Genomic DNA, 25,703 nt, shown 5'->3' on the forward strand with positions numbered 1-25,703 from the left:
AGGGCTCTGAATAAAGCAGGATCACGGCGGGGAACTCCGGTGGCCCCGCGGGGGTGGCTCACAGCCCCCCACCCACAAAATATCGCCCCAGGAAGGGGCTGAGCCTCTTTGCAGGGACAATTTCGGCAGCACCTTGTCACCCCCTCCGCAGCCCCCCCTTCCCACCTTCCCCACCACCGTCTCTCTCCCGGGGACAGCTCCGAAACCCGTCGGAGAGCAAGAAATAACCCGAGATGCCCAGACATTGGAGCTCCCCCCCCAGTAAAAGCCCTTCCCTGGGGAGCAGGGCTGCTCCAGCCAGCTGCTCCCCCAGCCCCGCTCTCCCTGCCCGCTGCAGCCCCCCACCCAAACCACAGGCACCCAGTTAACACACACTCCACCCCCCTCACTCAAGGAGAACCCCAAAATTGCTCCTTCCAGGCTGCCCAGCCTGCGGTTGCCAAGGCAACTGCACCATCACCCCAGGAGCTGTCGCCTAGCAACTCCCAGGCTAAAAATCCTCCATCCCGCACCTCTCGAGGGGAGGAGAACCCCCAAACCGGGGGGAAACCTCCCCGAAACAGCAGCGACGCCCAAAAATAACATGGCACCTCCCGTGACCCTCCTGTCAGTTGTGGGGTGGGGGCGAGATGGGGCTCGGGGGGCCCCTGCGGAGGCAGCCGGGGCTGTGCAGGCCGCGGCGGGGAGGCGATGCGGGAGCGGGGCCCCGAGCGGGGCTGCAGCAACGGCCGGGCCTGGCCACGGCACCGGGGGGCACCGGGAGAGCGTGGGGGGCATTGCAGTGGGGTTAGGGGTGCTCGGAGCACCCAAATCGGGGGTGTGGGGCATTGCAAGGGGGCTGGGGGGGTGCCCGGAGCATCCAGATCGGGGATGCAGGACATTGCAAGGGGGCCAGGGAGCACTGGGAGGGGGTGAGGGGCTTTTGCAAAGGGGTTTGGGGTGCTCGGAGCACCCAGATTGGGGGTGCAGGGCATTGCAAGGGGGCTGGTGAGCAGCGGGACTGGGTGAGGGGCTTTGCAATGAGGTTCGGGGTGCTCAGAGCACCCATGATCGAAGGTGTGGGGCATCACAAGGAGGCTGGGGAGCACCTAGGCCGGGGGTGGGGGGCATTGCAGGGGGGGTCAGGGGTGCTCCGAGCACCCAGATTGGGGACGGGGGGCATCGCAAGGGGGCCAGGGAGCACTGGGAGCGGGTGAGGGGCTTTGCAAAGGGGCTGGGGGTGCTCAGAGCACCCAGATCTGGGGTGCAGGGCATCGCAAGGAGGCTGGGGAGGAGCCGGGCCAGAGGTGGGGGGCATTGCAAGGGGGCCAGGGGTGCTCGCAGCACCCAGGCCGGGGGTGGGGGGTGATCAAGGGGGTTCGGGGTGCTCGGAGCACCCAGGCCGGGGGTGGGGGGTGTTCAAGGGGGTTTGGGGTGCTCGGAGCACCCAGGCCGGGGGTGGGAAGCACTGCGAGGGGGTTCGGGGTGCTCGGGGCACCCAGGCCGGGGGTGGGGGGCATTGCAAGGCGGTGAAGGAGGGGCCCCCACTGTCCCCCGCGCCGGCAGCCGGGGCCGGGCCGGGATGCGCGGAGGCGGAGCGGGGCACGGCGGGGAAGAGGGGAGGGGGGGTGTGGGGTGTGTCGGGGGGTCCCCCCGGTACTTACACCAACACAGACGAAGCGGCGGCTCCCAGGGGCCGGGGCCGGGCTCGCCCCTCCGGACATGGCCACGGCGCAAGTTGCGCGGCTCGGCTCTGCGCGCCTCGGCGCCGCGCTGCGCGGCTCAGGGCCTGGGGCGCGGGGGCCCATAGCGGCACCTCGGCCACCCCGCTCTCCGCATCCGCGGCCCCGCTGCGCTGCCCTGCGCGGAGCAGCCCTGCGCGGAGCAGCCCTGCGCGGAGCGGCGCGCTGCAGTCGGGGCCGCCCCGCCTTTCATTCACAAAAAACAAGCGGCCCCGACGAGGCCCCGCCCCCGACACCCCCCCACCCCCCCCCGACATCGCCCATTGGCTGAGAGAGACCCGGGGGGGGGTCCCCGGGAGGGGAGAGGGGGGGAGACAGGCGGGTGACGGGGCCGGGGTGCCCCATCCTGCCGCGCATGGGACCCCCCACCCTGCCCCTAACCCACCCCCCCCCGGAGGGGTCTCCATCCTGCCCCCCCCATCCTGCCCTGCAGTGGGGGACCCCTATTCTGCCTCTAACCCGCCCCCCGGAGGGGTCTCCATCCTGCCCCCCCCATCCTGCCCCCCAGCCCTACCCTGGATGGACCCCCATCCTTCCCCTAACCCCCCCCCCCCGCCGCCGCCCTCCATCATCTGCTGCATCCAACCCTCATCCTCCCCCTGCATCCCACCTCCCCACTCTCCCTCGTCCCCCCCAACTCCTGCCCCCCGGGAAGGGGTGCACCCTCTGCCTGCCCCCTCCTCTGAGCACCTTTTCCCCCCGCTCGGAGCCCTGTGTGGTGCTGCCGGGCCAACAGCCCAGCTGTGCCAAAGGAGACCCCTCATGTGGCTACTCACAAGCCCCAGCCCCCCCCTCAGAGCACCCCCAGCCCCTCGCAGGGCTGTTTTTCCCAGGGGGGGGCAGACCTGCCCCATCCACCTCTACTCTCCAAGCACAGGCCACACTCTGCATTCCTGCCGTTGAACCCCAGCCCGCAGCGCTCCTCGCAACCCCCTCCTCACCCCGCAGCCCCCCCAGGGCTGCCCCCCTCCCCCCAATCCCAGCCCTGCCCCCCCCCCCCCCCCCCAGGGCATAAAAAAAACTCAGAGTCATCTTTGCAGCGTGGCTGCCGGGAAGGCGTCCGGCACGCTGACCCCGCTGCTCTGACCCCGTATATCCGCATCATGTGATGCCTCGCCATCCTTTCCCAAGGCTTTCGGCTGCCTTCCCCCCCCCCACCCCAATCTCCTCCACGCTAAGCTCGGCCCCCCCCTTCCCGCTCCCTTTCCGCTCGGATCAGGCCGGCCGGCAGCCCGCGGCGCAGCCGACACTGATGCAACGGCCGCGTCAGCCGGCGTCAAAACCTCCGCGCTCGCCTCACCTCACACCTTCGCCTCGCAGCCGCCCGGCACGGCCCCCCCATCCCAGCACCCCCCCCACCCAGCATCGCCCCCCGCCTCACCTAACTCGCAGGACGGGGATCTCTCTCTCCATAGCAGAAGGAGATGGAGTCGCTTATTTGGGGAGGGGGAAGCCCTTTGGCTCTCGAGCCGGGCATAGGCAGCTCCTGGCTCTGCCTCCGTGCCCACGCCGGCACCGGGAGCCAGCGGCAGAGCTCTCGGCTTCGCGGCGAAACTATTTATTCCCCTGCAACGGGAGCTGCGAGCAGCCGAGCTGCAGCTTTGAGCTTTCTTCTTCTTGGAGTGGGTCACGGGGAAGGAACACGTAAAGCTTGTTTGCCAGCCGCATGATTTGGCTTTATTTGCTCTCTTGTAGCAGGTGCTTAATTGTGGCATAAAGAGTTCCTGGCAGCTCTCTGGGCAGCCGAATTCCCGCCTGCCCCCCTCCCTGCCAGGCAAAACAAAAGCACAATTGTCACTTGCAGTCGAAACACCCCGGCTGCTGCGCTCGCCCGGGCCCTTTCCTGGCAGGAGAGACCCGGTGGTGGGAGGCATCGGCGAGGGCACGGGGCAGGGGAAGGGGCTCGGGAGCATCTACGGAGCTGGTGGCTGTGACTCGCAGCCGTAGGAGGAGAAACCCAAGGCTCAGCTGCCTCACTGCAGCCCACCGCTCCGCAGCCAGCCCACACCGCGGCACGGCACGGCTACCCATGGCACGGCATGGCATGGCACGGCACGGCACGGCTGCCCATGGCACGGCACAGCACGGCACGGCACGGCTGCCCATGACACGGCACAGCACGGCACGGCCTGGCATGGCGACAGTTCCCCTCCCTCAGCGCCGCTGCCTCTGGCAGGGCTGTAATTAAAAGGCCGTTTACTCCCTGCTCCCATGGCTCTCGCCGATTTAAACCTCTTGAACTTGTCCCAAAGGGCTGCCCGGCTCCGTAATCCCCCTCGCTCCCAGGCCAAGAGCTCCAAACCTGATGGCTGAGCGCTGGGGGTCAAACGGGGGAGCCTCCACCACTGGGAACAAGCAGCTATTTTCACCCCGTAGCATCCTCCTCCCTCCATCTCCCCCTTCCCAGCAAGGAATGAAGAAACTCTCTGGGTATTAGACACGAGCGGACATTGCTCCGGCCGTGCCCTCCCCAATAAACTTTATGACTCCCACGGGTTTAATGCCAGGAGTGTTTCCATCCCTCCCAGGTGCTCCCCATGCCCCTGCCCGGCCTTCCCAGCTCTGCCCCGCCGATGCCCCCCTCCCAGAGCCCCAAATATAAAGCTGAGCTCAGCGTTATTCACCTTACAGAGGCCTGAAGGGCTGCGACAGACCGAGGCAACACCTTCCTCGCCAGCAGCCCCCCGGCAAACTCAGATTTGCAGCAGGGGGGAGACACCCCAACGCCCTCCGGCAGCCCTGGCCACGCGTTCCCGCAGCCCCCGCGGACCTGCCTTTGCCCTAAGCCCTGCTGTGAATTTTCTGCCTTATCCGTGGGGGAACGGAGGCGTCGCAGTGGTGCGTGTCAGAGGGGAGCAAAGAGCAAAGTCCCCTGGAGAAAGTGGCCGGAGGAAAAGTACCTGAACCAGGAGGCTGGAGGAGCCGGCGCAGGGCGGGGGGGTACTTACAGGCTGTGAGCCATGGCAGTCATCTTCCCGTCGGGGTTGCCTTTCCCTTGGGTTTCCATCTCTTTCTCTTGGCCGACTCTGAAAGGAGAGAGCAGAAGGGCTCTGTGAAAACACCCTGAGCATGGACTCACGTCCTAAAGCCACCCCCCCGCCTCCCCGCGCTCCTGCACGGTGTCACCCTGCTACCCTGGGGACGGAAAGTCCTTTGGGAAGGCAAATCCTGCACAGCCACCTAGGAAGTGTCCTTGTGTTGGGAGAGGGTTGTCCCTCATCTACCGAGCGTCTCTGCCTGCCATCCCTCCAGCCCCCTGCCAAGGCTGCCCTCCCCGGGCCACCACCTTCACCATAGAAAGCAGCCGAGGGGGAGAAATACAGATACCTGCAACAGGCACGCACAGACCCATCCCCTTCACTGAAGCCCTGCGCTGGGTTTCACAGTGACAACCTCCCGTCGGCCCCAGGGGCTGGCCAGGGTGCTTGAGGGGTCCCCCAGTACCCCCCCCTGCTCCTAGCACCTTACCCTTGGGCTAACAGCCTTCTGTGCGGGCACGGGTGCCACGAGCAGTGCCGGGCTCCCAGGCTGGTGGCCAGCAGCCCACCAAGGCCTCCAGCATGTTTGCTTTGGCCAACACTCCCCTCCGGCGAGCTCCGGAGCGAGGCAGGGCTCTCCCCTCCTTCTCCTGTCACCGGATCAATGGTGCCTGCACACGTCAGGCTGGAGCAGAGTCCAGCCTGGGCTTCGCTCCTGGCAAACCCAGCGGATGCCTGGCTCCTGCCAGGGAGGGGGAGCGGGTTTCAGAGACCCACCAGAGTGCTGAGTCCTTCCCCAGACCCACCCTGGAAGAGCGATTAGGGTCACCTCTGCATTTTGCTGCTCCGAAAACCCCAAATCCTGCAGCTTTTCTTCCTGGGTGATGCTACAAGGGGACTCCTTGCTCAGGGCAGCTGCCCCAGGCATCCACGCGGGCTCCCCAGCCCCATCAGCAGGACTGGGAGAGCTCAACCTTCCCTCGCCGGCCAACCCGTGAGGGAAAAAGCAGCTCAGACAAATGCAAAAATGGCAAAACCCAACCCCACCGTGGTGGGGGAACAACGGGGGGCAAAGGGACCCTGTGCCGCTGGAGATGGCACGATGGGATGTGCCACCGCGCTGGTGGGGAACAGACTGGGAAGGAGAGTCCAGGAAAGAGCTGATACCAGAGGGAAAGGCCTAAAACAAGCGAAAAGAGCATTTCTGCATCTTCCATCCCCTGTCCTGCCAGAGCGACAGGGTCTATCTCCGAGCCAGGAGATTGGGGCGCTCTGGAAATTCACTGCATGCGCACGTTATGACCCAGCTACACGCCTGGATCCCATCTCCCAGCCCTGAAATACGGCCACCTGATCCTCCACGGGCGGTAACTCATCCTGCCATCGATAGCGCCGCAGGATTTCAGGGATTCATCACTCAGTTTATAAATATTTAAACCCAGAAGGAGCCATGTACTCGCATCAAATGCAACATATTACACAAGCAAAGCATCCCTCCCTTTACCCCGGCGCAGAGCTAATGAACATCTGGAGCTCTCCAGACGGGTCTTTTGCAGCTAGAAACCGGGTCAGGGTGAAAATTCAAGCTCGTGGTCCCCGCGTGCAGGATTTCTGCACCCTCCAGCTGGGATATATTGGATTTACCACCCTGTTTGGTGCAAAAAGCGTTGTCAAGATGAAATGGCAGCTAAGGCTGCTCCTCCAGCTGCTTCCCCCCGCCACCCCATGCAGGTTCTGGGCATGCAGGGCCCCACGCTCGCAGGACGGCTGCAGCTGCAGCCTGAAACATTGACAGGCTCCCCGCCGGCCCGCTGCTTCATGCAGTATTCACAGCTTCATACAGTATTAAGAGCTGCTGACGCCTCGTGAAAAAACTGTGAAAAGCTTCTATTTGGGGAAAGTTCCTCTTATAACGGTGCATCCTGTGGCTTCTCTGTTTCCCTTTTCTCCTGGTTCTCTTGCTGGGGAGAGCAGGGCAAAAAATAGGCTGATAGCGTTGCCAACGAACTTGGGTTCTTCATCAGCAGAGGAAAATCACCCCCCCCAGCAAACAACCCCAAGAAATTAATTCTCATTTTGCACCCAGGGAGCTGCTATGGGTGTGGGGAGGGTGTCTGGCTGGCTTGCTGCAGCTTGGGGACTGATGCCCAGCGAGAAGGGGGAAAATGGGACCTTTCTGGGTCTTATCCCTGGGTCTGGCTGCAGCCAGCACCCTGCACGGAGCATGGTGCAGGTTTGGGGGGGGCTCGGGGGGGGCCTGCATATCTCCACATTAAAAAAAAAATAATTAAAAAATCAAAGAACAAAGAGTCTGTTTCTAAGCAACTGTCTCCAGTAGGGATGGAGAGCAGAGGAAGGGGAAGAAGCAATGCTGGGCAGGGAGAAAACTTCTGGGGTCCCAGAGCCCCCAGCATGACCCGGGGGGTGAGGAAGGGAGCGGAGGAGCTGCCTGGGTCTGTCTCAGTGGCGATGGTTGTTTGAAAGGCAGGAAAAGAGGGGACACGGGGGTGTCAGACCACCCGCAGCCAGCACCGGGGGCAGAGACTCAGGGGTGGGTGAGCAGGAGCATCGTCCCCTTTCCCCACCGCAGAGCCCGGCTGCCAGCCGCAGCCCCCGGGGGAGCGGCCGTACCTCATGCCCGGGCTTGTGAAACAGCACCCGAGCCCCCAAAACCACTTCCTACCCCAACGGCTCCCGGGCAAACGAAGCGGCAGCAGTGCTGCCTGTTGCCTTGCCAGGCGTCTGCAGGCAGCAGGAGACGGCGCACAGGCAGCGGGCAGGGAGGGGACGGCAGCATTTGGTGGCTGCGTGGACGTCCCGACTACCTGCCAGGAGCCACCAACACCCCTCTTTGAGGCAGCAAACAGCGGCCATGGAGAGTCACCGGTTTTATCGGCTTTGTCCCCGTCGGACAGCTGGGTGGCATCTGCCCCGTGCTGGAAGACTCTTCACTCCCACAACTTGGTGGCTTCTCACACGTGGCTCTGCCCAAGCACCCTCCTCCCTTCCCGCACCAGCCACGGGCTACTCGTGAAACCCCGATGGCCACCAACACGCCCCACAGAGCCCCGTCAGGGCCTGCCAGCCCAATTCTCCATGGCTTGAAAAGGAGCCAAGGGGCAACGAGGGAACGAGGGGCTAAGAGCACCCCCCCTCTCCGGAGGGTCTGCATCACCCCACAGCCCCCTGGGGTACTTCAAACAACTCCTGTGGCATAAAACCCCTCCGCCCCAGCGCAGCCCACCCACCCATTTCCAAACCCTCAACCCTCACACCCCTTCGCATCCCCCCCCGCAGCTCCCCAGCATGGTGTGGGGGAGGAAATCTCTCAGCCTCGCCATACCCCATCGCCGCTACCAGGGCTGGATTCAGCAAAGCCCTGGGGATAAACACGGGGGATAAATTTGCTCCTGGCAGCTGGTTACCTGCGTGCACCGGCTCTGCACCGTCCCGTGGCTCTCCCCTCCGGTCCAGCAGCTGCCTTCGCTTTCCCGAGGTGCTAACTGGCCTGGACAGGTAGGACCCATTTTTATATGCTCGCCCATGTGATCCAAACAAATGCCCTAGGGATGAGTTTTTGCACTGACACAAATAAAGGGGCCGGGACTAAAACCTGTTGAACCACAATCCGTGCTCAACAGACAGGAATTTTCCACTCGGAGCTCAGCCCCGGCGGCACGGCACGCGCCAGGGCCCACGTCTCCCCGCTCCCAAACTCCCATTTCCCTACACTTCCAAAGTCTTTCAGAACTCATCCCTAAATGCTTCCTGTATTGCAGCGGGAGAAAATGAACCTGATGATGGAGGGATGGATGGGAAGTGGGAAGGAATACGTTAGAGCCATTGATTACATCTAAACTCTGAAAATCATTTGCTATTTCTCCCACAGTCCGTGGAAGAAAACACAGCAGAAGATGCCAGCCAGGGCGAGAAATGGAGGGGAATCCTTTGCCCCTGAAAAAGCAAACGCTCCCTGCAGCCCTGGGGCTTGGCAATGGCACTTCTGCACAGGTTGGAGGGTGCTTTGGGAGCCACGAGATGCTCAGCCCGGGGGTCCCTGACCGGGACGCTCCTCGCAGCTCATCAGGGATGGTGCTGGCACGGTGCTGGCGAGAAGGAAGGCTGGTACCAGGGCTGGGGGAGTCCAAGTGACCAGAAGGGGCCAGGATGGGAATGGAAAGGGGAGGGTGAGCTTCGGATGAGCAGCGGTGAGTCAATGGGAACCAAGGGACCAGGGAAATGGCCACGGGCCACGGAAAGGAGAGGTTGTTCCAAGGGGTGACTCAGTGGGACCAGCTGGTGAGTCAATGGGAGAGGAGGGAGGTAATGGGCTGGTGGGCAGCAGGTGAATGAGGGGCTTTAAAAAAGGGAGGAGGAGCCCCCAGGGCTGAGCCAGCTCTGCTCAGGCTGCTCTTGGAGGGACTGGAGCACCCCAGGAGAATGCTGGCTGCAGGTACTGATTTGGCTGATAACAGGCAGAACGTGCTGCTCAGCACATGCATGGCTTTTTTTTTTTTTTTTTTTTTTTCCCCACTGGTGCAGGTCTTGCCTCACCTTCTCATCGGGTGCCGGTGCTGCCGTGCGTGCCTGGCACCCAGGGCTCACACATGCAGCGTGTTCTCCTGGGAGGCAGAGCTGTTTGCTCTGACCCGAGCTGAGCTAAGCTCAAAAAGAAAGCCAGGGGGATTTTTATGCCTAATTTTGTGATTGGTACTAAAAAGGCTCCTGGTTTTGCTGCATCACAGAGCAAGGAAGGTGTTCCCTGCCTGGTTTGCAGCTGCTTGCTCTGCACAACGCCGAGCATCCTGCCAACGGCCCTGACCTCTGCAAACTGGGGTGCTCGCTGGTGTCCCAGCTGCGAGGGTCACCCTGGGAAGGGGTGGGGGGTGTGCCAGCCCTTGACTTTGCAAACTGCCCCCCCTGCTCAGCCTCTGAGCCAGCTCCAGGGCTCAGCCCTGCCAGGACCAGCCGTGGGGCTGGGGCTCTGCCAGACCTGGCCGGGCACAGGCTCCCCTCTGCTGCTGGCTCCTCCACCGCTGCGGGACTGGGGATACTGGTGGTGGAAAGAGGGGTAGGTGGAAAAGGGGGGGACTGGCTGGCTTGTTGTGTGTTGGGGGGTGTCAGGCTGTTTTCCCTCTTGTTTTGAAGCTGGTTGGTTTGTTGGGGTATAAGGGCAGGGGGCTCGGGGGGGACAGTCAACAGGGGTCACCTTGGGGTCCCCTTCAGAGCCAGGGTGCCAAGGGTCTGGGGGTAATGCCTGGGGAGGGGGAAGCTGGAAAAACCTTTGGGAAAAGGCTCCCCTGCTCAGGGGTCCCCCCAACCATGGGTACCTGTGGGAAGTACCCTTGTTCCTTCCAGCCCACGGACCAGCTTTGGGGGGGGCCTGGGGCCACCCTCTGCATGGAGCTGGGGCGGGGGGGCTCAGGGCTTCCCAGGGAAGCACCCTTGCTGGGACTCAGCTGAGCTCATTACACCTCGATGAGCCCCCTGCAGCAGACCAGTTAAACCCCTTTAAGGAAGGGTTAAGCCAGTTTAGTGTGATTTGGTAGTCTATTGATGTGAAGGTTAATCTGGTATAAGTGCATCGCCACTGGGGATTTGGCCCAATTTAACTAGTCTGTCTCCCTGTTTTGTCTGTACGACTTAAGGAAGGGTCCAGGCTGCGCTCCCCTTCCTCTCGGGCTGCAGAGAGCCCCTGAAAGAGGGAGAAAATAAACCGGGGACTGAAGAGAAGAGCCACATGCAGGCTGAATCTGAAACAGTGCTATTTATAGACCTCCCTGCTCAGCCGGCCTAAATTCCACGTAGGTCCCTGTGCCCAGCTGGCTGCGGGTGGGTGAAGCAGCCGGGTCCCACCACCCTGTTGCACCTTGTTGGGGTGACCCGTGGGGCCAGGCTCAGCCCAATCTGAGTCAGAGCGGAGGATGCTTCTTCCTCATCCCCAGCTCCTCATTAACCCGCTGCCCCAGGGCTTTCCCACGAGCATCACCCAGCCCAGGCGGTGAGATGTCAAGGGCTGGGAATGGGTGCTTGTTTATTTTTTTTTTTTTTTCTTTTTTTGCAGTCATCCCTAAAGGGCTGTAATCACAATTAGGGCACCCATGAGGCACGGGGCAGAGACACACCTTCTTGCCAGGGTGCAGCGTCCAGGAGAAGGGGGGGAAAGGAGGGAAGAAAGGTGAAAGCACCTGCCTGGGGTAGGTGACCCCTCCATAACCCAGTCGCCGTGCTGTACCCTGCCCACGCAGAGTCCCTGGGTGGTAGGTTGAGCAGAGGCCACACCTGAGGGTTTCTCAATGCTTTAGCTCTGTGCTGGTGTTTGCAGCAACGCTCGGTGGCTTCCCCTGTCTTTGGGAGCAGGGGAAGGTGCTTAATGCTGGAGCTCGAGCCAGAAATTTAAATCAGTGCTGAGCAGCTGCCCGGTGGGTTGCAGCAGCCTCTCAGCAAGCGTGTGGCTGGAGGGATGCAAATGGGAGCTAATTGCATTAGGCAGTGCCCTGGTGAGCGGCGGGCTCGGCTGCGTGTGTGCCAGCACCGCTGGGATCCGGGAGCTGCCAGGCTGCGGAGCTGCTGGCGCTGGAGGAGAGGAGGCTCCTGCACAGCTCTGCGCCTGCCTTGTGACTGCGAAATGGATGCGCTTAATATAGGCCAAATGAAAACATTCTTCCCAAAATAGAAGACCTTCCCCAGAAAGAGCTGCAGCTCCGGCAGGAGCAGTCACAAGGTGCCTGCCGTGGCCGGGTGGGCTCCGGCAGGTGTGGGTGGGCAGCGTTGCACGCCCAGCCTGCGAGGGTGCAAGCGGTTGGCTCCCAGTGATGCCGGCCACCGAGGTCGCCGGCCACTGAGGTCGCCGGCCACCAAGGTCACCTCCCTGGGCCCTGCTCCTGAGGCTGCTGTGCATACCACAGCCGCCCAGTGATCCTCCCCAAAACGCACCAGCCAGCTCTGGGGTACCCGATGCTGCTCTGGGAGAGGAGTTTGTGGATGGGGAGAGCACCCGCGGGGTTTGGATGAAGGTGGGGGGGGGGATGCAGAGGCGGGTGGCTCCATGGGTGCCGCTGTCTCGTGCAGGCATGCCGGGGCAAGTGCTTGGGCTCAGGGCAGCGTCGGATGCTGCAGAGGCTGAAACATGTTTCTGCTTGTGGTGCTGCTGGAGCTGAGGTTTGGGATGGGACGGGGCTGGCAGGAGGAACAAGGGGGGATCCCTGTGTGCTGCAGCACAGGGGTGGCTCTGTGGGCTCTGCCAGGCTTGGGGTGGGGGGGGACGACACTGCACCTTTCTATGTGCATCTTGCCTGGCAAATCTTGAATATTCTTCCTCTCCTGGGTGCTCCTGCAGTGCCCAGCTGAGGGAGAGGGGCTGGCACTGGGGGGCTCTGCCAAGGAAGGCTTCGGGGGTCCTGGGTCTGCTCCGCTGCTGGGTTTGTGCTGCACTGCATCTGCTCCTCTTGGGAGGCGAGGGCAGGAGCCTGCAAGGTGCTAGAAACTTCAAAGGGCAAAAAGCACCGTGGAACCCCTCCCGATGCCCTAGAGATTCCTGCTTAGAGGGTGCTGCGGGTCCAAACCCCCTTTGGGGCTTTGACCCTTCCCCCCCTGGTCACTCAGGACTTTCTCCGGTGCTGACAGTGGCAGCATTTAATCCAGCTTGCCCGGACACAGCTGCCTGCCAGGAAAATGGGGCAGGCAAGGGTTAGAGTTCAGACCTGGGGCTTTAGCAGGTAAAAAAAGAGAAAAGCCAAAAATCCTTCTCTGTTAATCTCTCCGGCTGCACCACGGATCTGCACCCGGCGTTCTGCAAACTGCAGAGCTCTGCTGTTGCAGTCTGCAGGCTCGGGGAGGGGGGGTTTGGGGGGGCTGAATGCAACCACATTGCTCTGTATTTTGCCCCAGCATCTTATTAACGCTGTAGACACCAAGAAATACCGGCTCAGCTATTGAACTCTTGCACTTGTAGGACCTAGCAGTGATATCATCGGTCTCCCCCGAGCAGGTTCAGATTCATCTTATTCCAGTAACTCACCCCAGGGCTGGTGCTGCTGCTGGGCACTTCGCTGAGGGCAGCTTTGTTTTCTGCAGTGACAACCTGGGTCTTTTAACTCCTGATCCTTACGTGGCACTAGGCAGACCCCACAAAACTGGAGACCACCTGAGCCAAATAAAGCTGTCACATCCCCTAAATCCCCTTAATTCTTCCCAGAACCTTAACATTGCCCAAGGAGGAGAGCTGGCCCCACAGATCAGTGCAGATGCAAATTTATGGTGTGTTCTGGGACAAGCACTTTTTTAATTCACAAAGCTCTTGCCCTGAGGGTTGGCTGGGGCAAGGTGAAGACGACCTTGTGGTGACTCAGTTGAAGCTGGGAATGAAATTGTTAGCCATGCAAAGAGGGAAATGTGAGGACAGCCTATGAAGAGGTGAGATAAGAGGCACAGCGTGGCCAGGGCATGGCTGGAGGTGCAGCAGGTTATGAATGGGGAGAGAGGATGTGGTTTTCTGCTTCCTTTGCTGATTGCTATGGAAAAAATATCTGAAAAATGGGCTTCCTGCAAGACAAAGATTGAGGGAATTCCCCTGGCTGCTGAGGCTCTGCGAAGTCCTTACAGTCTTGCTGGTGGATATCAACAGTGTAAATATTTTTTTCAGCTGTTGTTCAGACTGTAGGAATTGGTTTCTGAGTTTCTCGGGACCCTCATGGGGAAACTGAGGCAGAGAGGAGCCCGAATCAGAGGAAAATGCTGGACCTTGAAGGAGGAGCTGAGTTCTTTCTGCAGCAGCTGGGCTGGACTAATGCTTGGGGGTCTTGGCTGGGAGTGCAAGGAGCAGATTTATTGCCTAGAAATGTCTTTGCTCATGCAAAGCAAAGTGAACACTTGTTTTCTTGAGCATTAGAGCAAAGCGACAGTCTTGGCTCTGTGGAAAGAAAGGGATAGAGTTTCTAATGGACTTTAGTGGTGAGCTGCGGCCTGAAACAAACTGGGAGGGGGAAAAAAAACCCCACGGTGCCAGGCTTCCTGTGACACGGGACTGGGGAAACTCAAACCCAGCAATGCCTCCCTGCTCTGCCCCTGCGGGCAACTAATGTCTGGGGAGAGCCGAGGTCGCTTAATGAAATGGGATGGAGGTAAACTTAGATTCCATGAAATAAAATAGTTTTTTATGGCGCGGGGACCAAGTGCTGGGTGAAGTCAGAAGAAGCACTGAAGTGGATTGTAAATGGCACTGGTTAATCTTAAACTAACATCAACAGGAAGCCAGTGGCTTGGGTGGGAAATTCCAAACCTCGCAAACAATATGTTTTTGGCCCATGTCAGAGTAAAAAAAACTGGTCTCTTATGAGCGTTTATGGAGAAATTCTGACCTGGAAACACTTGTTTTGCATTACAGCCCAGCATTAAGTAAACAAACTGCAATAGAGCTGGAGGTTTTGCGTGTGGGAGCTTTGAGAGCCTGTCAGATTCAGCTGATGTCCACGGGGTTCCTTGAAATACTTTGATTTTTGGTTGAGCTGTGTCCCAATGTGCTCAGCGCTCCCTGGCAAATACGTTGGGACCTTGGTAGCAGCTGATGGGGCCATGGGAGAGTGTCAACAAGTGGGCTGCAAAGGACTGGGGGGCTCAGCAGCACCCAGATGGGTTGCTGCCTCCTCTGAAACAAGCCACTCCCTCCTCCCCTCTGCAGGCACCCGTTTTGTGGCCCCGTGGATCAGCTGGTGTGTGTAACTTGGCTCCCAACACAGGTGCTCTGGCTTTCACTTGTGCTTTGTTGCAATTGTTAAACCAAGCCCCAGACTTCTCCCTTCCTTCCCTGCCTTAAGGTAGTTTCCTTTCATGAAGAACATTTTCATCTCTAATATTAATAGAAAATGATGATTTCCTTGCTTATGTTTTAGCTTTGCCAACTGTGAAAGACTTTTTAGTAGCTTTAGGAGCTGATTTGGTTTGCTGGAAATTATATTAGACTTAGACTGGACATTAGGCAAAAATGTTTCCCAGAAAGAGTGGTCAGAGAGTGGAATAGGCTGCCCAGGGAGGGGGTGGAGTCCCCACCCCTGGGGGTGTTTAAGGGCCGTTTGGATGAGCTGTGGGGGGATGTGGGGTAGGGGAGAACTGTGTAGAGTCGGGCTGAGGGTTGGACTCGATGATCCCGAGGGGCTTTTCCAACCCGAATGATTCTGTGATTCGATGATATATATTGCATTTCTGTCTCCTCCCAATGAGCTGAAGTGGTAGTGGGATGCAGCACTTTGCTTCCTTGGGCTTCACAACATTGCTTCTCTCATCTGATTAACCAAACGAATCTATCCAAAAGCCACGGGTTGGACTTGGTACTTTGTGAAAGCTTTATTTTTCTTCCCAAATACTGGTTCGTGCTGGAAGTCGGGAACCTGGTGCTGTGACCCTGAGCTGCGTGAGGAGGGGGCACGGCAGGGAGCACAGCCCACGTGGCTCCGTGCCAGGGCTGTTTCAAGCCATCCTCCAAATTAACTGTGGCTCAAAAGCAATTCCTTCCTCTCCTTCCGCTGGGGTTTGGAGGAAAGGTCAGGGTGAGCTGAGGGGTTCCGTGTGTGGAGGTGCGGTGCGTAGTCTGAGCTTGGTTAAATCCCCAGGGTCGTTTTGCTGCCTGGCAAGGCAGACCCGTGCCTGGCCTGTACAGAAATGATAAAACAGAGAAGCAGGAGGGGGTTTACAGCAGCTTTTTCAACAATGGCTTTACAAAAGTGTGAAGCGTCTGTAAGTGGAGGGCATATCTCGTCCCTGAGTGGGAGGGGGGGGGAATCCTGGATGAACATAGCTGCAGCACCGTGCCGGAGACTTCCCAGCAGCTGGAAAGACAAGATTCCTGCAGTCCTGCACTGCTTAGTCAGGAGAGGCGACAGGCAAACACCCCGGGCTTGCTGGGAGAGGAGGTTGGCTCGTGCTGGACACGCTCTGTGCGTGTCTTCCCGTGGGAGGCTCCTTCTCCAGAGGGGAGGTTGCTCAGGCACGTGGGTTCTTGGTGTTCCCTGCCTGTGAGAGCTCCGGGTGCAGGCAGACCGGAGGAGATGGATGCTGGTGGAAATGACCCATCCCCTGTGTGGGTTTGCCAGGCCTGGAGGATTTGTGCAGGCAGGGTTGTGTCGGGGCCGCTGTGCCGTGGCCTGGCAGCAAAGCCATTTTGCTGCACCAGGCTTCCCGCTGCCTTCGCAAGTCCTGAGTAGGAGAAATAGGATCTTTGTAATTACTCTGCAAATAGCTTTTAGAGAGAAAGCCATAGTTCGTCTTACACAGGATGCTGCAGGAGAGATTGCTGCTCCCACGGGTTTTTCTTTCAGAGCATCCCTGGGGGATCCCTCTGCACCTTGCCTGTTGGCAAACCCTTTTGTGCTGCTCCCATTTCGTGAGGATCCTCTCAGGAGGTCTCCAGATGGAAGTGGCTGACGTTGCCTCTGGGTGAAGGGCTTCTCTCTGCCTCTAGGCTTAAACTAAAATAAAATACCCCTGTTTCGTCTGTTTGGGGTCCACACTGTCCCTGGCTTTTGCTGTTATTTGGGTGATCACTGCAAAGTTACTGCAGGAACCGCTTGGAGCTGGTTACTGCAAAGTGATGATGCTCCTCTGGGGCTGACCTGGGGGTCTGAGCTGCCAGGGCTGCGGCAATGCAAGCCTTGTGTTGGCTTCGCTGCTTTCACGCTTAAATAAGCAGTAAAGATGGATGGGTTTGCCATGGTGAGAGTCACTTTGGCAGGATGAGTCCCTTTTCCATGTCTGTAGCTCTGTCCCTGTGTGTGTCTTGGTCAAAGCCACCATCCCTTCCCCCGCCACCCTCTCACCAAGCTTTCAGCCGAGCTGTCGGCTTTCCGAGGGAAGTCCTGCTTTGAAGAAACCCACCTTTCCGCGGCGGAGAGTCCCTGGGCAGCTGTAATGATTAGCAGTCCTTGGGCATGCCTTGCCTGGGGCTGCCATCCCCCCCCCTGCGTGGCTTCTGTGGGACAACCCATTATCAACCCCCCCCCCCCCCGGCTTGTGATACCGGGTGAGGATATAAACCCCACTTTGATGATCCTGACTCACGCAAACCGGCGCTTCTGACTCCGATGGGAAAAGCGTTACTCACGTGAGCCTGTTTGCAGGATCAGGGCTCTAATTATGGGGTTTGCCCATCTTGTAGCGTGGGAACCAGAGCCATTAGCCCCTAAACCTCCAGATCATTCCCAATACATTAATGTTTCTAATTAGTTAAGCATGATGCCTTTTTCTCTCTGTAATGACAGTGGCGCTAGTACTTACTCGTGTTCGCTCTGCGTGCCGGTACTTCATTATATAATGATACAGTATGTGTTGTAATACCTATTCCCAACTGACAGTGGGTTTTTTTGCATATGCCTCATCCAGAGCTGATTAGGCAATGGAGAAGACAGGCTAGTGCAAATAAATGTTTGGGTCGCATCCTTTCTAATTAGCTGGGAAGTTGTCAGTGCAGAGGGGAATTAGAGCCAGGTGAGGACCCAGAGCTGGTGGATCAGCTGGAGACCATCGCTGTGGGATGGGCGAGATGAAAACCTGTTGCCTGATTTATTTTTTTTTTTTGGTGCTCCTTTAGGGGATGAGCTGCCCCTTCCCTGGGCTGTGTTTTTGTTCCCAGTCCCTTCTTCCCTTCATTCCAGGGAAACCATCTCCACGGCAACCTCAAACCTCCGGGCTCTGCCTCGGAGCTGCTCGCCCATCCTCAGGACCCGGCGGGTAAGTGCCTCGGCAGGGCCAGCCGTGGTGGCCTTGGCCACCGGGTCCATCGGGCTGCGCAGGCACCTCGGCAGAGCCCGGGGAGGTGAGGGCTGGAGTTGGGCTTGGCAGGGCTGTGGGTCTATAAACCCCGTACCCCGGCTCCCCTCATCCTCGGGGCTTGGCTTGTGCTTTGTACAGAAGAATGGGTGGCCATGGCTGTCCTCATGCAGGGGAAGCTCAGGCCTGGCTCAGGGTTCAAGGTGAACCCTTGTGCTGCTCCCCTGCAGAGGCTCTGCCTGGGGTCAGGGATGTGCTGCTCAGCGTGTCGTGGCTGGTCGTGCAGCCATCCATAATGGCCTTGGTTAGGCCATGACCAAGCCTGATACCAATTTTTCATCTTTTCCATCACGTTAGAGATAGGGAGAGCAGCAGCTGGAGGTGGGAACTCTGTCCCCTCTCGGTGCTGCCTGGGGTGTCGCCGATCACATGGAAGTGATCGTGGCCGTGCTGGATTCCCAGCTTGCGGCATCGCTGGCGCCGTGCAGGACGGGGGCGATGCACCGTCCTCGTACGTGGGCAGAAACGGGTCCTCTAAGATGCAGGTTCTTGCTGGGGGCTCGGTGATTCCTGGTACAGAGCAGCAGCAGGAAACGGAGTTCATTTCTGGCATAACTGGGATTAATGGTGTGGAACTGGTGGAAGTGGGAATAAAAAATGATGTGTGAGGATGGGTGTGCTTTGCCTGGAGCTGGTTTCGGGGGGGGCAGCGCTGGGTCCTGGCTCTGCCTGTGACACTCTGTCCCTCGGTCCCCGCAGGGCAGGATGAAGCTGCTGGGAGCTGTGTTGCTGGCTGCTGGCCTGCTCGGCCCTGCTGCCTGGGGGGAGCAGCCCCCCTGGCCGGACGAGCCTCCACGGACCTGCTTCTTCCAGATGCTCAGCGGTGTGGACAGCGAGTTCTGCAGGTGAGCGACTCCCTGGTGTCTCCTCTCCAAGTGCACCAGCCCTGGGTGTCCAGGCACACACTGCCCTTGTCCAGCGTGTCACCTCCTGGGACAGTTAATTCCAGTGTCCCCTTTGCCAGGGCTATAAATATTGGTTGCTTTCTTCCTTTTGCCAGGAATCTGGGCCAGAGCGAAGCAGAGCAGCGCCTGCCGCGCCGTCCAGCTCTTGTTTTATGCAAGCTGAGATCTTGGTGTCTCTGGTCACCTCGAGTTGTTTCCTAGTCTGTTGTGCAGAGGTTTTTCAAGCAACTTATGGCATCGGAGGTGACAAATGTTTTCTGCAAAAAGTTTCAGAGGAAGGACACTTACTTTTTGGGGAAGAAAATTGTTAGAACAGTCCATCCCGCAGAGCTCACCCCGTGCTGCGGAGATGCTAATGTTTACTGAGCGTGGGCATGGGAAGAGGAGGAAGGATGAGGAGGGCTGCTCCTGGAGCTGCAAGCAGGCGGTTTGCTGCTGTACCAGCTGGGCCCCCCCAGCTGAACAGCCACCGAATGCACCCCCTTATCAAATGTTTTGAGACTGAAGGTCCTTGGCTTAATCTCTTGTTGCCTGTGGGTTGCTGGAGATGGGAGGCAGGGCTGGGCGAGCAGCGGCACACGTGTGCCCCTCGCCCTTGGGGGGTTCTTAATATCCTGCATTACTGGCAACTTCTGTATCAAAAACATCCTTTCTACTATTTCTCAGTTCACCAAAATACTCTCTGAATGAGTGACTTAAGCTTTAGATTAAGGCAAGCAGAGACTTCACTTGGCCCCAGCTTCCTCCCACAAACCATGAGCTTTGAACTCAGCCTCCTTTGTGCCAGGCCCGTGCTGCTGCCGCTGTTTGCTCCGCAGCCTCCCGGGCTGCAGGATTCGAGGGTCACGTTGGTGGCAGCTAATCTTCAGGGTGGCCTTGAGACACGCTCCCCGCACGCTGCAGTGACCTGGCAGCTTGCTCCAGCGGCCCCTTTCTCTGTCAGATAACGCAGAAGGGGAAAGCACTTGGTGCAGAGGCTGGAGGTATCTGACCCGTTATTGCACTATCAGTGCCCAAAACGCAGAGGAGACTTGTCCCCACTTTCATAGCGGGAGGGGAGGGCTCAGAGTTCAAACAGTTTGTCTGAGGTGAAGGGGGAGTGGGCGCAGCTTTGCCCTCCTGCTCCCCATCTTCAAGCCTCAGATTAACCCGCATGGGCCACGAATTTTTATAGACTATGGAAAACACTGGGCATAATCTAAGGTGTGCTGAGCCGTGACGAATGTTTAAAGTCTTGCTGCAGACACCGTGGTTATGGTGGAGCATAGAGGGTGTTATCCTGGTGCACAAGGTGCAGGGGATGCAGGGTCGGATCCTGCATCCCCTGCCCAGCATCGCAGCCACAGCTCAAGCCTGGCTGGGAAGGGGCATCAATACCCACCCCCTGCATGGTGTGCTCTCGCCCTACATTCTCTTTTCTCCCTCTTTTCTCCCCAGAGGGGATGTAGAAATTATCTACCCAGAGCTGGGCGACGTGGGCTGCACGTACATCCCCAAGTGCCACCGGTACCGGCGGCGGATCAGCAGGGAGTGGGGCAGCCCCCGCGTCCGGTACCCCCAGGCTGACAAGGTGAGTCCCGACTTGTGTCTGCTCCACGCTTCTCCGTGTGAATTAGACACCTCTAATTAGCTGGATCGCAGGGGAGGAATTCCGTGGGAAATAATTGTTTACACACGCGTGCGCTTGTACTTTGAGCCTGGCCCTGAGAGCCTGCCGGGGGGCTGGGCTGGGACACCCAACGTGCAGGCACTGGGTGCTGGGGTCACTCTGGGACCTGGGTTTGGCACCGCTGTCCCCGGCCCAAGTGCCATCAGCCACTCGGGTTGTGCTTGTTAAACTTTTGCCTGAAATCAGGGTGACTTTCTAAGGTGGGTTGTTTTTTTTAGTTTTTTTTTTTTCCCCAGTGCTTCCCCATTGCTTCAGAGTTTTGGTCCGAGGGTGTGCTTAAACTGAAACACTTTTTCTTTTTTACTACCTTATATAAAAAAAAAAAATTGCAAGCATAGATTGATTTTTTTTTTTTTTTTTTTTTTTTCTTCCCCCTCCAATTGCTTGTAAAGTTTTTAAAGCAAACAGGCTTTGGCTGGCTGTTTACATCCCGAGCTGGTGCCTGCCTGGAGAAACCAGATTAATTAATGTGAGCTCCCGGGTTGCTCAGGGGCTGTAGGATTTCTAATGGGGGTTCGGGGGTGGTGGTAACCGGTCCCGGGGAGGGGGCCCGATCCCTGCTCAGCCCCTCCGGGGCTGCTCTTCCCTCCCGCTGTCGCCAGGTGGCAGCATTGAACTTCCCGAGCCCCAGTTGTGCCGGACTGGGAGCACTGGGAGCCGCTGGGCTCCTGCTGGGGGGCTGCACCCGTGCTGGGGGGTGGGGTGGGGGATGCCCTGAGCAGGGGAGAAGTGGGGTGTCGTGCGGGTCTCTGCGGGGTGTCGGGCTGGCACCCTGCACCCCCAGGGTCCCGCTGGGACCTGCCCGGTTTGGGGACCACAACCAGTTGGGTGGCTTTGGCTTGTAGGGGAGACTTTGTGCCCAGAACCCCAGCGCAGGCCCCGTCAGCACCCCGATAACTGCCAGGAGCGGTTCCCCCATCAGTAGCTCCAGCCCTGGCAGCTGCGGATGCTTCAGCCGTAGCTAATGAGGGAGAAACTCGGCTCTTGGTGTCTTGGCTTTACCTTGAAGTGTTAAGAATCAGTTTTTCTGGCTGTTTCGTTGCCGTCTGGAAAGTCTCTTCCCCCTGTTGATCACATGGTTTGAAGTATAACTTTCCCTTAAAGATGTCTGATTCTTCCAAAAAAAAAAAAAAAAAAAATCCTCCCTGGCAGAGGATGCTGTACACAAAATCATCCATCACTTGTGCGTTGTGTTCCGGTAGTTCGAAATTCCCCAGGGATGTAGGCAGTTGCTTTTCTTTTTATTTTTGTCCTGGAAAGGGAAGGGACTTGGCTGTGGTGATGCTGGTGGGTGCTGCTCTGTCCGGTAAACGATGCTGTGGGGAGGATTTGGGGGACAAGCAGAGCCAGACCCTTGCCTGGCCGTGCCGGGGGGACGCTGGCTTTGAACTGAAAACAAGAGCAGGTGAGTGAACCTGCCCAGGCTGGGCTTGGGAGCTGGCTGTGCGTCCCTGGTGCAGGTTTATTTTGGGATGGGATGCTGACTGTGGGGGGGCAGCTCCTCGGGGAACCCCTTGCAGAGGGTCGGCAGCTCCCGCTGGCATCAGGGCTGGCTGATGGCTCGTCTCCGCTGGCAGATCTGGCACCGTTTCTGTCCAAGACAACTCGGCACATCTTGCGCTGAGGCGGCATCTGAGGACACGGGCCCCGCTGCTTCCTTGGTTTGCATTTATTCTCTCCTCTGGCCTTTGCCAGAAACACATCCCCAGCTCCACGCAGCCGGGAGGCTCCCAGCTTCTGCAGCATGCAAACTGGGGTTTAATTTTGGGCAAGAGGCTGGACGGCCTGAAATCCGTTGCAGAGAACTGGCTCTGAATTTCCTCAGGCTTTCTTTATAGGAATACATATGTTTTTCTTACTCCTGAACCTGTAAGGATGCTTTGGGATAACCTTTTTCCCAAAAAAAATCACCCTAAAGTGAGTGGGAACAAGAGTTGCCTCATCCTATGCCAGGGCTGAGGCATGCACAGGCAACGCGGTTGCTTTTTATGGTTTACGATGGGATTTCTAAGGTCAGGACACTTGATTTTATTTCTTTTTTATTCCCAAGTGAGAATGGGAAACCTCACTCTGCTAAAGTTATCTCCATTTATGCGATGCTTCTCAGCTACGGCCCTGCCGAGGCTTGGCGATCTCGTGGATGGAGTGGTGAGAGATGGGCTGGGTAAAGGGCTGGCTACGCTTTTTCTGTCAAAATCAGTGGCAGAAAAACTTGGGGTTTGAGTATGAAAACTTGTGTAGGAAGTGTCTGCTTTCTGTGGAACACTTTGTCTCTTCAAGAAAAACAACCACCAAAAAAGCCAAATGCGGAGTGTTTGTTTTTATCTCCGGAAATATTTATCAGTTTTCCAAGGTGGGGGGACGGGAAGTTTCCCATCCCTGTTCCAGATAGGGCTCACGGGTCTGGGGGGGGCCATGTTTCACCCTGTTTGTGCCCCAGGTCTCTGCTCGCAGCCTTGATGCCCCTTGATGAAGGTGATGTCAGAGTGTTTGGGTGAAGGTCCTTCAAGTGGGGCGGCATCTTGCAAAGCTGAGCTTTGGTAGGCCTGGGGGACTTTAATCCATCATCTTATGTGTGTTTGTAGGGTTTTTAACATCCCTTGCTGCTTCTTTTAGACACTGGGCCATTGCAGCCTGGCAGCCAGCTTTATCAAACATCGCTGTTACTTCCCAAAAGACCCATCTTTGACTTCTTTAGTGCCGTGAAGGCAGCCGTTAGGCCTGGCTGCTATCTCTGAGCAGCACGCTCAGGCAAAGGAATAAGCTGCATCGCCAGACCAGGGAGACCGGTGACGGATGGTTCGGGTGCCCTGGAAACCCTTGAACTGCTGGGCACAGATGCACAAACCCGGGCGCGTGGTTTGGGCGCGTGGGAAGTGCCTGTCCCCGGCCCTGCGCTGCGGCTGAGCACCCCCTGGTCCATCCTGGTGTTGCAGAAGCCCGGGTGGGGGCGAGATGCAGCCCTGCGGTGCTGAGGATGCTCGGTCCTTGCTGGGAGACCCCTCGGAGCATGGGATATTTGGCTCTGCGGGCAGCCTTGGGGCAGCGGGTGACAGGGAGCAAACACCAAACTCAGCACTTAAAGGATCTGTCAGCATCTTCCTGAAAACCCCGGCAGAGGAGCTGCTGCCAGGCCCTTTCCCAGGCCAGGGAGGAGGCAGGAGCAGGGGAGAACATCTGGATAGACGGGAAATGCGCCCTCCTTGTCCTGCCTTGATATTGCTTTGCTCAACCAAAAATAAATTGGAAAAGAAAATTGGACATTGCATCAATTTGGGGCAAGTTTATAAATTCTGCAGCTAAGCAATCCCAATAGAAAATGATAGATCGCCCGCGAGCACACGGCCCCTGCCGTGATGTATAGTCGCATTAGCCGGAACGCCGTTACATGATTCTGTTTTATTACCACTGTTGGTGGCAGACAGAAAAACAGATTACGCTTGAGATCAAATCGATAGGAACTTTATTTACTGGCCTTTTAAAAACATATTTCTGCACTTTATAAAAACATACGGTAGATGCTATTGATAGAACTTGTCTGCTTGTTAAAAAGCAATTTACCTGCCGCGATGTTCTCGAGCCGCGGTTTACGGCGCTACCTTTTACCTGCTCTTCCAGATTTGTTTTCATCGCAGGGTTTGACAACTTCCTCAGAGGTCTCTTTGGGCTGTGCCGTTGCTCCTTTAGAGTGCGGGAAAGGGGTAGGACTTGCTCTCTGTCCCAGGGACCAGATGTCTCAAAAATAAAGCGCTTTTTTCAGGGTTCCTCCCCCCACCTATACTTTTTAAAACTTAGTGTTTTTGCAAGAAGCCTCTCCTGTCTAAACTAGTCTGAAAACTTGCGCATCCATGAACTAGAACTTCTTCCTGCAGCTGTACAGATCACCCCCTTTTCTCTGCTCTTTCAAGAACTGTACATTTTTATAATATCTTATTTAAAACCATTTCCATGGCAAGGAGGAGCTGGAGCTGAAAAGGCAGCTGGAAAAGCCCCCCCAGCCATGTGAACCATGGGATGATGTCCTCATGGGTTGCATCAGGTTCTTTGATGCCTAAGCCTGTAACCAGCACCCCGGGGTGCTGCTCCCGGACTGGAGAGCCAGGGTGATGTCCTGCCATGGCACCCATGTCCTGGTTTTGGCCGGGATTGCAGCTGTGCCCAGAGTGAATGAGCCTCTCCCAGGAGCTTGGAGTCCATGGCCAAGTCCACTCGCGGGTTAGATCCCAGCCTTGGCCCTGACTCTCCCCCTTTTGTGAACACTTAGTGGCTGGGTTGGGGACAGTCCTGATTTATAAAGGTTTCTGTGCTCTAGGGTCTGGGGCCTATTATTTGGAAAATTACTCGTATGAGGAAATTCATTAGCTTTTAACAAAAGGAGGCGAAGGTCTGCTTAATATCCTAATTGGGATGTGCTCTAGTTGTGTCAGGCAGTGATTTGCAGCTGGCTGGAAGAGGGGGCTTTTGAGTGGCACTCAGGTTAAATTCAAGTCTCATTAAAGAAGATGGTTTTAAGCAGAAGATTTCTGACAGTTTGTGTATCCTCGCTGGCTCCTAGAACAGTCTGGGGTTAAGGAGCCACCACTGTGTGTTTTTTTCTCTCAATCCTGTCTGGGCTACTTAAAAAACAATGGCCCAGCATTCCTTCCCGATGCTGTCAGCCAGATATTATGGGGATTAGCCCAAGCCCCTGGTGATGAACCCCTCCCTTTTGCCCTGCTGGAGCTGATGCTGGTTTGGGTTCCCATGCCCCGGGACCGCGCCGTGGCATACCAGCACCCCCGACTTCAGAGGGCGGCCAACCCAGCGGCTCCCCGGCGCCTGGGACCGGCCCGGCTCTGCAGCAGCTTCTGAGCAGAGGGGTTGGTGCGAGGCCTGCGAGCTACCCAAGTGCCTCTTTTGAGGGTGTTAAAGCAAAAAAATCTGTGCGCTGCAGGCTCTTCTGCGCTGCATCAAGCCGTGTCCTCTGCTGACCCGCACCGGGTCTGGTATAAACGCCGCTGCTTTGGTGGGGGGTTGCGTGGCAGAGCTGGTTCGGGGTGCAGTTCCCCCCCCCCACGCACCTCAGAAGCACCAGGAGAGCTTCCCGGGAGAGCATCCCTGATGGAAAGCACTGGAAGAGCACGGGGTGTTATTCCCCAACGGGCCCTTGCCCCACCGGAGGGGACCGATGGGACAGCTGGTGCCACACGCGATGACAACTCCTTCCATGAGCAATCCTGGCAGGAATGTCACTTCACATCCCTTTCATTACCTACATGTTTGCTGGACGTTTAACCATCCCGGACAAATAATATTCCGGACGTTTAACCATCCTGGACAAATAACGTTCCCCTTCAGGCAGAAGGATGGGCTTCAGAGACAGCAAGAACCTACAGGTCACCGAGCCCGCTCTCCTCATTGCTTATGTATTGGCATCCCCACCCGCGCGGGGCAGACGCTTGTGCCTATTTCAACAGCAAAATGTTTGAAGCAGCTGATGATTTTACTTTGATCCTTGTAAACACTATACAGTAATCAAAGTTTAAGCTGCTTTGGATGAAATAATTGCTTAACAATCGTATAAGACAAAGTGATTCAACAAATGACAATTAGGACTTGTGATATACAGAAC

General features: G+C 57.6%; 2 protein-coding genes across 9 annotated transcripts in view; one reads left to right on the forward strand and one right to left on the reverse strand.

The window, feature by feature from the left end:
- Positions 1 to 8,180, reverse strand: part of RHOBTB2 (Rho related BTB domain containing 2) — a 16,312-nt gene extending 8,132 nt beyond the window's left edge. Inside the window, exons 1-2 of one of the 4 annotated variants that reach the window (XM_074808302.1) lie at positions 8,125 to 8,180; positions 4,670 to 4,747 (exon numbers count right to left, since the gene is read on the reverse strand). In XM_074808302.1, coding sequence (XP_074664403.1) covers positions 4,670 to 4,728 — 59 coding nt within the window. In that variant the 5' untranslated portion in view covers positions 4,729 to 4,747; positions 8,125 to 8,180. Of the gene's footprint in view, positions 1 to 1,643; positions 1,876 to 3,102; positions 3,292 to 4,669; positions 4,748 to 5,189; positions 5,288 to 8,124 lie in introns of those variants that run through there. The other 3 variants (XM_074808304.1, XM_074808305.1, XM_074808306.1) reach the window with 3 other exon arrangements.
- The window catches only part of PEBP4 (phosphatidylethanolamine binding protein 4), an 80,837-nt gene continuing 63,271 nt past the window's right edge, over positions 8,138 to 25,703 (forward strand). The window contains exons 1-4 of one of the 5 annotated variants that reach the window (XM_074808310.1): positions 9,141 to 9,152; positions 17,280 to 17,419; positions 18,218 to 18,363; positions 19,861 to 19,993. In XM_074808310.1, the coding sequence (XP_074664411.1) occupies positions 18,224 to 18,363; positions 19,861 to 19,993 (273 nt within the window). In that variant the 5' untranslated portion in view covers positions 9,141 to 9,152; positions 17,280 to 17,419; positions 18,218 to 18,223. Of the gene's footprint in view, positions 8,216 to 9,140; positions 9,153 to 9,634; positions 9,771 to 13,092; positions 13,115 to 17,279; positions 17,420 to 18,217; positions 18,364 to 19,860; positions 19,994 to 25,703 lie in introns of those variants that run through there. The other 4 variants (XM_074808309.1, XM_074808311.1, XM_074808308.1 and 1 more) reach the window with 4 other exon arrangements.

Source organism: Strix aluco, chromosome 28, assembly GCF_031877795.1.
Source record: "Strix aluco isolate bStrAlu1 chromosome 28, bStrAlu1.hap1, whole genome shotgun sequence".
NCBI classification, from domain to species: Eukaryota; Metazoa; Chordata; class Aves; order Strigiformes; family Strigidae; genus Strix; species Strix aluco.